Source organism: Capsicum annuum, chromosome 9, assembly GCF_002878395.1.
Source record: "Capsicum annuum cultivar UCD-10X-F1 chromosome 9, UCD10Xv1.1, whole genome shotgun sequence".
Taxonomy (NCBI): domain Eukaryota; kingdom Viridiplantae; phylum Streptophyta; class Magnoliopsida; order Solanales; family Solanaceae; genus Capsicum; species Capsicum annuum.
Window position 1 is genome coordinate 213,687,556 of NC_061119.1, and position 11,688 is coordinate 213,699,243.

The 11,688-nt window shown below is 33.9% G+C and overlaps 2 protein-coding genes across 2 annotated transcripts in view; both read left to right on the plus strand.

Moving 5' to 3' along the window:
- Window positions 1-893: 893 nt before the first annotated feature.
- LOC107841034 (proline-rich receptor-like protein kinase PERK1) lies at window positions 894-3,710 on the plus strand (the record flags this gene model as incomplete). The annotated part of the gene is given in 7 exon segments (XM_047396538.1): window positions 894-1,448; window positions 1,542-1,628; window positions 1,743-1,813; window positions 1,952-2,028; window positions 2,170-2,317; window positions 2,427-2,588; window positions 3,128-3,710. Coding segments are annotated over 7 exon segments (1,436 nt in total), but the record flags the coding sequence as incomplete, so codon positions are not given.
- Window positions 3,711-10,665: 6,955 nt separating this feature from the next.
- The window catches only part of LOC107841033 (chloroplast processing peptidase), an 8,562-nt gene continuing 7,539 nt past the window's right edge, over window positions 10,666-11,688 (plus strand). Inside the window, exon 1 of the mRNA XM_016685039.2 lies at window positions 10,666-11,428. Coding sequence (XP_016540525.1) covers window positions 10,973-11,428 — 456 coding nt within the window. The 5' untranslated portion in view covers window positions 10,666-10,972. The remainder of the gene's footprint in view (window positions 11,429-11,688) is intronic.

Sequence of the window (11,688 nt, forward strand, 5' to 3'; positions counted from 1 at the left end):
TTATGTTGAAAATGCTTAAAGATTAAGTTTTTAGTAAATTTGTCCTTCATCAGTAACCGCAGTTCTCAAGTTTGATTCCCTTGAATATGGAGTCGCCTTTGTTAGGAAGCGTTTCACCTCGAACGTGTGACTTTTCGGTGCGTATTTGGATTTAGTCGGGTCCCAATGTGGATTTCGAACAGAGTGGGAAACCAAAAAAAGTTTTTTTAAGTGAATTTGGTGGGGTGGGAGAAAGGAAGGCTCTGTTAAAAATGCTTAAAGATTCAAGCTTTTAGGGGTTTAATAGCTGAATTGACCTGGTTAAAAAATGGGGTTTTTTTTGGCCATGAAAACTGAGTATTTAAAAAATGTAGTTTTTGTATTCAAAGTGAAAAACGATATTTGAAAATTGGGTTGCGTTTGACTATGGCACAAATTAGAGTTGTTTTTAAATTATTGCGAGTAATTTGGAGCGAAAATGCATAAAGATTCAAGTTTTTAATGTCTGCATAGCCGGATGGATCTGCTTATATATAGTCACATGTTGTACTCTTCCTATGAATTTTACCAAATTTTGCATTGTGAGTAAAAAAATTTTCATCCAGCATCAGACATTCAGACAATTACCTGTGATTAGAAATGATGAGCTTGAAAATTGATAGGATAAATTTTGTTTTTATGCACTTACACATTGTTGTTGTTGAGTCAGAGTGTCTTTCGGAAACAGCTTGTCTACCTTACATGAGGTAGGGGTATTGGATTTCACTGGGTATGTTGTTATTGTTGCACTTACACATTGTATTTAATCTGTACTTGATAGGGAAGTCGGAGTTTCGATAATCATTTGTCATGTTAGCATGTGACCTCCAATGCAATTATCATGAATCATGACTAATTCTATTGTTGTTTGTCAGCTGAGCCACATGGAGGGCCGATGCAACATTGGCAGCAAAATGCTCCACCATCGGCAGATCATGTTGTTACAATGCCCCCTAAACCATCTCCTCCACCAGCGGGGAGATTAGTACCTCCGCACCCTCCACCACGTGCACCTTCACCTCAGCCTCCATCTTACATGAACAGCAGTGGAGCTTCTTCGAATTATTCTGGATCAGAAGTTGCACTTCCACCACCTTCTCCTGGCATGGCCTTAGGTTACTCACAGAGCACATTCACATATGAGGAATTGGTTCGGGCAACTGATGGCTTCTCAGATGCTAACCTTCTTGGACAAGGTGGTTTTGGTTATGTGCACAAAGGAATCCTTCCTAATGGGAAAGAGGTTGCAGTTAAACAGCTTAAGGCTGGGAGTGGACAAGGGGAACGTGAATTTCAGGCGGAAGTTGAGATTATTAGCCGAGTACATCACAAGCATCTCGTGTCTCTTGTTGGATATTGCATTACGGGGGTTCAGAGAATGCTTGTTTATGAGTTTGTTCCAAACAACACCATGGAATTTCATTTACATGGTAAATCTATTTTACTGCCTACGGATTTCAACATAAATAATACACGACCTGAACATGCTTGATTAGTCTCCTAATAGCTTGAAATTTTTACAGGAAAGGGAAGGCCTCCGTTGGATTGGCCTATACGGCTAAAGATTGCTCTAGGGTCTGCTAAAGGACTGGCATATCTGCACGAAGACTGTACGTTTTTCTCTCTTTCTCATTCTTAATTACCATGATTAAATCATGTTATAATCCTTTTAGGCTATTATGGTACATGTTCAATATGTGAAATGCGTCTTTTTCTCTTGACAGGCCAACCTAAAATCATTCATCGTGATATTAAGGCAGCTAATATACTAGTCGACTTCAATTTTGAGGCTAAGGTAACAGTCTCTTCTTCAATCCCTTTTACTCAGAAGTTGTATTTTGATAATTATACAATATGGACGCGAGCAAAAGCTGAATTCAGTTGTACTTATCTAGTATCTGTTTCCTCAAAGAAGCTCTTTTTGCTTTCTCAGGTTGCTGATTTTGGACTCGCTAAGCTAACTTCTGACGTTAATACTCATGTCTCCACCCGAGTGATGGGAACTTTTGGGTAAGTCTTCGATTCATGTGTGATAATTAGTTACTTCCTTTTTAGTGATTGGTCGATGTTAATGATCAATGTGCTGTTGCTTCTTTTCAATTTGATCATCAAGTATACTTGAATGTGTTTCTTCAATATTATCAATTCTAGGTATCTGGCTCCAGAATATGCGTCCTCTGGAAAGCTTACTGAGAAGTCAGACGTATTCTCCTTTGGTGTAATGCTTCTCGAGTTGATAACTGGACGTCGTCCTGTCGACAACAATCAAACATACATGGAAGATAGTTTGGTGGACTGGGTGAGTAGTTATGCAGACATGTGTGCCGTATTTGATTTCCTTTCCTTCCACTCGTTTTGCAGTTTCGAGTAATTTGTTGTCACTAAGAGATTCTTTCTCTATGTTTCAGGCACGGCCATTACTCACACGAGCTTTAGAAGATGAAAATTTTGATGCTCTTGTTGATCGTCGGCTAGGAAATGATTATAACCATAACGAGATGGGCCGCATGGTTGCTTGTTGTGCTGCTTGTGTGCGTCATTCAGCAAAGCGTCGACCACGAATGACACAGGTGAAATTCCATTTCACGTTAAAGATTATTTTAATCGTAGTGGATAGACATATAGTAAATGTTGAGGAAGCTTCAAGTTACTATGAGCTGCAACCTTATACAACAACAAAATTTCCAGTGTAGTCCCACAAAACGGGGTCAGGGGAGAGTAGAGCTTTTGCAAACCTATCCCCTACCCTACCTTAGATGTAGATGTACAGAGGTTGTTTTCGATAAACTCCAAGAAGAGTACAAATAGAAGTGAAAGCATACACAATAGTAAGTACAACAAAATAATACGATAATCGTACAACAAACATCAGATGGTAAAAGAACAATAAACTACAGGAGCAATACTAATACTACTAGCTGCAACCTTGTACAAGTGAGAAATACTTAAAATGATGCTTTGAAGTTCCACATACACAAAACTTTCCGCCGTTACTGTTTTCGACCAATCAAAACTATATAATACTATGTTTGATGCTCTAGTCAAGATATAGATTGCAAACATATACATAATATCCTCTAGCCTAAATTTCGACGTTATAATTGAGCAGGTTCTCCGAGCTTTGGAAGGAGATGTCTCGTTATCAGACCTTAATGAAGGGATTAAACCTGGTCACAGCACAGTATACAGTTCATATACAAGTTCAGATTACGATACACTTCAATACAATGAAGACATGAAGAAATTCAGGAAGATGGCGCTAGCGACAAGTCAAGAATACGGCAGCAGCGATCAGTACAGTAATCCAACGAGTGAATATGGGCTGAACCCATCTGGATCAAGTAGCGAAGCCGGTCAGACGAGGGAAATGGATACGGAAATGATTCGGATGAAGAAAGACAGCAGAGGATTCAGTGGAAGTAAAGGCTTCAGTGGGACTTCATAGTTCCAGAACTCCATCTCTGTATAATCTTTCAACCTAACTCTTTTAAGATATGAATGGTTCAGCAATTGCATAGAACAAATGATTTACTTGGTCAATATACAGGTTTCTTTTTTCATTTTTTTATTTTGTTTTTAAGTGAGGAAAGTTCTCCATTGTATTTACAATGACTTTGACATCAGAAGTATGAGTATACTGTTAATTCTTTTATTCAATGCTTCAATGGTAGCATTGACTGTTTTTTTGTGCATATCTATTCAGACTTCCACCTTGATGGTGTTTTTTTGTTTTCTTTAATCAAAGGGTCATTTGACAGTTGGATTTGAAGGGCAGTTTTGGAGTCAAGGTAAACTTGTCTTTTTGTAAGTCACGGATTCGAGTCGTGGAAGCAGCTACTAACGCTCTTATTAGGGTAGATTAGTTTTGGTGTCGGGGTGAAGTTGTCTTTGTGTGTCCTATAAGTCACGGATTTCGAGTCGTGGAAGTAGCTACTAACGCTCACATTAGGGTAGACTAGTTTTGGAGTCAGGGTGAAGTTGTCTTTGTGTGACCTATAAGTCACAAATTTCGAATCGTGGAAGCATTACTAACGCTTGCATTAGGGTAGACTAGTTTTGGAGTCAGGGTGAAGTTGTCTTTGTGTGACCTATAAGTCACTGATTTCGAGTCATGGACGCAGCTACTAATGCTCGCATTAGGGTAGACTGGCTATGTTCCTCTCTATGTTCGTTCGTTCTTTCCCTCGACCCTGCTAATGCATGCTGCTTTGTGCATCGAACTGTTTTTTTTTTTCTTTTTTTTCCTATTTGACAGTTGGATTTGAATCAGTTGATTGATAGATGACAAAATTAAACAAGTTGTATTTAACATATTCAGTATTTTATTCAACTTTGCATTTTGTCTTCATTTGAATACAAGCTGTCAGTAGGCCAAACTGCTGAACATTTTTATATTTTTGTTTTGTAACTTGGGAGTCTTGGACTAATGTTGGAGGCATCTCTTATCTACTAAATTCATACAAGATGTGCATTTCCTACGTAGTGAAAATTTTTGCTCCGTCACTGTACATACCTTTGTATTTTGTAATTTTTAAACTACTTTATCGTCCTAGTATATATGTGCTTTATTGTCCATATTTTCTTCATTCATTTGATTCTTTATCCTTATTGTAAATGGGATTTGGACAAGTTATTATAAAATCTAATCTTGCTTAAGAAGAAAGTTTCACTAATTGTTTGAGGGGACAGGATGGAAACGACACTTCAAATTAAACTATTTTCATGAAAATGGCCATGGAATTTAAATTCTACTTTTTAGCCATTTCAATTTACTGGCTTGTTCTATACCGTTTCTGCAAACCTTCTATAGAGTTTCTATACATATTTTATACATATAAATATTTTGTACGAAAATTATACAGTTTTGATACACAATTTATACAATAATTGTACTTTTTTTTTTTTACATGTTTTATACAACAATTTATATAATTTTCATACACTTTCTATATATTTTTTATATATATATTTTATACATATAAATATTCTGTACGAAAATTATACAGTTTTGATACACAATTTATATAATAACTGTACGTTTTTTTTTTACATGTTTTATACAACAATTTATATAATTTTCATACACTTTCTATATATTTTTTAAATATATATTTTATACATATACATATTTGATAGAACTCTACAATTTCTATACATATATTTTATATAGATATATATTCTATTTAACAATTATATCGTTTTTATATAATTTATTTATTATTTCTAAACAATAAAAAAAAAACAGAATATTTGATCAGTTAAAAAATTTATAGCAAAAAAAAATTGAAATATTTTTAAAAGGGTCGAATTGCGCAAGTTGAATACTGTATCAGTATTGTATATAATTGTATCAGTATTGTATATGGACTGTATATGGACTACGTAGGCCAAAATGACCCAAATTAGGAAATGATTATAAAGCGAAAATAATATATCCAACTGGCCATTTTTTGAAAAGTTTTCAAACTTGAGCTATTTGTTTTAAAAAATGCTATAGAGTGTCCTTTTCCCACAAGTAATACCAAAGGACAGTTTGTTGCACTGAAGTGCCCGTTATGCGCAATATTCAGAAAAGACTTCATCATAAAGGTGTATTATACGTAATCTTACCTCACATTTCTGTCAGAGATAGATCTCCTGATCACGTTACAGCAACTTTACCGGTTACCTCAAGTATTCCTTTTCTATAAACAAGTAATAGTATTATTGTTTAATGGAATTAGGAAGTGGTCCTTTGTGGGGGAATAATTCTATGTTCACATGTTACACAAAAAAGAAAGCAAAAGATAAAAAAGTTATCCATCAAAATTATGGTCAAGACAACCTTTTTGCACATGGAAGAACAAAACATGGGGACAAGTCACAAGTTGCTAAGATCTCACCATATTTATTGACTTTACAACCTTTCTAGCACATTTTTTTTTTGTGTGTGTGTGTATTATCAGTTGGTTATAATTATTTCTAGTCTGTTTGTTTGGTTAATCATTTGTTTGGTGTTGTGGGTATATCTTGCTTGCACTTTTAAAAAAATTTCTATGGATTTGTATCAAATTTTTGAAAAATAATGTATTTTTAAAAGAGTCGATAAGGATGCAACAATATTTTTAAAAGTCCGAACAACTTAGTTGTCGGTTACCAAAAAGGTAGGTTTAAGGTTGCAGATTCTAAACTTATCTCAATAATCAGGTGTTAGATTGGACATGAAATTCATAATGAAAGAAACTTTTTTTTTTCGAAAAAAAATTGTGGTTTAAAATAAAGTATACATATTTGTGTGCGGATATAAGTGATTTTATTAAGGAAATGTAATGCTTAAAAGTTAAATTATTATTTTATATAGAAATGTGCTATCCTTTTGAACATGACTAAAAAAGAAATAATGTTATATAAATTGAAATAGAAGAGAGTTTTATATGCGATCCACCTGTGGCGGAGTTATCCTTGTTCAGGAAATGTTAATTAACACTTCTTCATTGGAAATTACATAGTCTATATATATTAAATTGTTAAATCCTTTTAATTTTTTCGCGTGCTTATATTTTTATTTTTTAATTACCTTGATGAAAATCCTAATTTGAATAGATTTTTTTTGCAAACAAGTAATGTAATTTGAACAAAAAAACCATCTAGTGTTAAGACCCAACGAAATTCAGAAAAGCGCATACTGATCCAAGCACCAATTTTAGAAGAAGAAAAAAAACAATCAAACTTTATTTTAATGTCGAAACAACATCGTGCACTTATTTCTGGCATTTAATGGCAGAATTTTTATTTCAGATGAACTGATCTTTAATTTTTAATCGTTAAAATCAAACTTATGTCAGTGATTTTGTAAGGACTTGAAGCATAACTTATTAAACATTATGATACGAAAATATATCTCTCTCAAAAAAATCATAAAATAGAAGCAAAAATGCAAAATGAACCTATTTCTGGAGAACTTTTGGGCCAATATGAAGAGTAGGAGACAAGATGGATCATGTTGTGGCCCATTAAGCAATTTAGGAAAAATAACATAAATATACACCTTATTATAGTAACACAAATCCTCACATTTATAAAGTAATTATAAAAATTTTAACTAATTATATATCTTCATTGGATGTATTCAGGAGCTAATTATGTATCTAGACAGACCCAAAATCAAAAAAAATATATCAAAAGCTAATTATGTATCTTACAGGAAGAAAATGTATATTCGTTGGATATATTATGTATCTCGGCGGACTCAAAATAAAAAAAAAAAGTATCAAGAGCTAATTATGTATCTTTACATGGAAAAAATACATCTTTATTGGATGTATTATGTATCTCGACAGACCTAAAATCGAAAAAACGTATCAGGAGCTAATTATGTCTCTTTATAAAGGAAAATATGTATCTTCGAAGGATATATCGAGAGCTAATTATGTATCTTTACATGAAAAAATATTTAGTTTTGTTAGATGTAATATGTATCTCGACAGACCCAAAATAAAAAAAAATATATCAAGAGCTAATTATGTATCTTGACAAAGGAAAAAATGTATCTTCGTTGGGTATATCGGGAGTTAATTATATATCTCGACAAACTTAAAATTGAGATTTTCAATAATAATATAAAATGACAGAATTTTTTTATAACTAAGCTCAAAACTGTCACGATTTATTTTTCATTCGGTGGCAGGTATTTACATTGAATCTCAACTAATTTAAATTCGCGTCGGGTAGGATTCATTCGGAGGTAGCGCTCACTATCAAGAATTTTTTCATATTTAGGATTCGAACCCGAGACCTTTGATTAAGAAAAGGGCAGCCCCATCTACTGCACCACTTCCTTTGGTGGTAGTTAAATCTTCTTATAAGTTTATTAAAGGTTACTTACAACGTCATGATTCAGTATAGTCTCATATAAAATCCAGAAATGATCGAATATACGCATATCTTAAATAACAATATAATATGCAATATAACAATAATATATATTAAGTGTAGTTTCATAAATAGAATTTAGAGAGAATTTATCCAAAGTCAATAGTCAATCAGAAATAGTCTCTCCATTTCATACAATTTGCCTGTCCACTTGCTACAAACGTATACTCGCCTATTAAATGTTGTTTGATTTGTAATTTATTTGTTATCACCAAACAATATGATGCAACGGATCGGGGCTATTTCTCCCTTAAACATCTCAAATTTAAGCTTGGATATGAAAATATTATTAATACGAAGCACTTCGTCTAATTTGTAACGAAGTAGAATTATATTGATAGATATAACCATAATCAAATGCATTGTAATAAGAGTTCATCGTAGAAATAAAAATAAAATAAAGAAGGGAGGGATACTTCAGAGTTAGTCTAGTATTTGGGTATTTGAATTATTTGCCAAAAATATCCTTGATAGGAGTGCTTCACGCGAGCAGTCCTTATACTACGTGAATTCTAGTTAGGCTTCAATACGGATATCCGACGTAATATATAAAAACGTATGTTGTTTTCTATTTTCATTTTTTATGTCTAGCTTTCACATGTCACACTTTCTGACTCGAGTGTTTGAAGCTATCAACCTTTATACGCGATTATATGATTTTCTTCTCAAAGTGGGTAAACTTGATTCTCCCTTAACGTCTCAATTTCAAATCACAACCATATAAACATCCTCGATGGAAGCGCTTCACTCGAGTAGTTCTTGTACTACGTAAATCCTAGTTAGATACGATACCTGACATAATATATAAAAACATTTTCTGACACGAGTATTTAAAGTTATCAACCTCCTGACGCGATTCTTCTCAAAGTGGGTAGACTTGCTTTTCCCTTAATGTCTCAATTTCAAATCACGACCATATAAATATCCTCGATGGCAACGCTTTACTCGAGTAGTCCTTGTACTATGTGAATTCTAGTTAGACTTCAATACGGATACTTGATATAATATATAAAAACGTTTGATGTTTTCTATTTTCATTTTTATGTTTAGCTTTCACATACCACACTTTCTGACACGAGTATTTGAAGTTATCAACCTTCAGATGCGGTTACACGGCTTTCTCCACAAAGTGGGTAAACTTGTTTCTCCCTTAATGTCTCAATTTCAAAGCACGACTATATAAATATCCTCTATGGGAGCACTTCACTCGAGTAGTTCTTATATTACGTGATTCCTAGTTAGATTTTAATATGGATACCCGACATGATATCAGTTTTAAATCACGACTATATTAATGTCCTCGATGGAAACGCTTCACTCGAGTAGTCCTTATATTACGTGAATCCTAGTTAGACTTCAATACAGATACCCGACATAATATCAGTTTCAAATCATGACTATATTAATATCCAAGATGAGAGCGCTTCACTCGAGTAATCCTTATATTAAGTAAATCTTAGTTAGACTTCAATACGAATACTTAACGTAGTATCGGTTTCAATCACGACTATATTAATATACTCGATGGGAGCGCTTCACTCGAGTAGTTCTTATACTACGTGATTCCTAGTTAGACTTTAATATGGATACCCGACATGATATCAGTTTTAAATCATGACTATATTAATATCCTCGATGGAAGCGCTTCACTCGAGTAGTCCTTATATTACGTGAATCCTAGTTAGACTTCAATACAGATACCCGACATAATATCAGTTTCAAATCATGACAATATTAATATCCTCGATGGGAGCGCTTCACTCGAGTAATCCTTATACTAAGTAAATCCTAGTTAGACTTCAATACGGATACTCAACGTAGTATCGGGTTCAATCATGACTATATTAATATCTTCGATGGGAGTGCTTCACTCGAGTTGTCTTTATACTACATGAATCTTAGTTAGACTCAATACGCATACCCGACATAATATCAGTTCTAAATCACGACTATATTAATATCCTCGATGGAAAGGCTTCACTCGAGTAGTCCTTATACTACGTGAATCCTAATTAGACTTCAATACAGACACCCGACATAATAATATTTTCAAATCACGACTATATTAATATCCTCGATGGGAGCGTTTCACTCAAGTAGTCCTTATGCTACGTGAATCTTAGTTAGACTTCAATACGGATACCCGACATAATATCATTTGTAAATCACGAGTATATTAATATCCTCGATGGGAGCGCTTCACTCGAATAGTCCTTATACTACGTGAATCCTAGTTAGACTTTAATACGGATATCCCATATAATATCAGTTTCAAATCACGACTATATTAATATCCTCGATGGGAGCGCTTCACTTGAGTAGTCCTTATCCTACGGGAATCTTAGTTAGACATCAATACGAATACCCGACATAATATCATTTACAAATCACGACTATATTAATATCCTCAATGGGAGCGCTTCACTCGAGTAGTCCTTATACTACGTGAATCCTAGTTAGACTTCAGTACGGATATCCGACATAATATCAGTTTTAAATCACGACTATATTAATATCCTCGATGGAAGCGCTTCACTCGAGTAGTCCTTATACTACGCGAATCCTAGTTAGACTTCAATACAAATACCCGACATAATATCAATTTGGAATCACGACTATATTGATATCCTCGATGGGAGCGATTCAATCGGGTAGTCCTTATACTACGTAAATCCTAGTTAAACTTCAGTACGGATACCCGCCATAATATCAGTTTTAAATCACAACTATATTAATATCTTCGATGAGAGCACTTCACTCGAGTAGTCCTTATACTACATGAATCCTAGTTAGACTTCAATACGAATACCCGACATAATATCAGTTTCAAATCACAACTATATTAATATCTTCGATGGAAGCGCTTCACTCGAATAATCCTTATACTACGTTAATCCTAGGTAAGAATTCAATGCGGATACTCGACCTAATATATAAAAAGAAAAAGAAAAAGCATATCTATTTGTTAGATTTTTTTCTTGAAATCTAACTACCAATTCAAATTCAACTACACATTGGAATCAAGAAACTCTTCAAAAATCCAATGGTAGCTCTACAATTCTTCTCTCCATTCTCTTCAACACCTACAAAATACCCAACTTTTCCAAATTCCAATTTCACCCCTTTATCCAAATCCCTCCAATTCAACAACACCAATTTCAAGATTCTAAGTTTAAAGTGTTTGACATGTAAAAAGACTCAATCTTTAAGCTTTATATGTAAAGGGCTTAAAGATGAAACAAAGAAAATCTTGGAAGTTGACAGCGGCGGCGGCGGCGGCGGCGGTGGAGATGGTGGTGGTGAAGATGATGAGAAGGTGGAAAAGGGAAATGGGGTTTTGCCAGAATGGTTAAATGTTAGTTCAGATGATGCAAAAACTGTTTTTGCAGCTATAGCTATATCACTTGCTTTTAGGTCATTTGTTGCTGAGCCAAGATTTATACCTTCTTTGTCTATGTATCCTACATTTGATGTTGGTGATAGAATTGTAGCTGAAAAGGTAAAAGAATTTGTTTTGTTTTGTTTTGAGTATATAGTTGTGAATTTGTTGTTTTGATATAAGTGGAAGTTAAATGATGAAAAGGTTAAAGAATTTGTTTTGTTTTGAGTATATAGTTGTGAATTGGTTGTTTTGATATGATTTGAAGTTAAATGAAGTAGTGATGATTCATATAGCCGACCCCAAATTGGGACCGCGGCATATTATTAGTAATAGTATTAGGGGTCACTTGGTAGATTGTAAAAGAATATTAATGAATA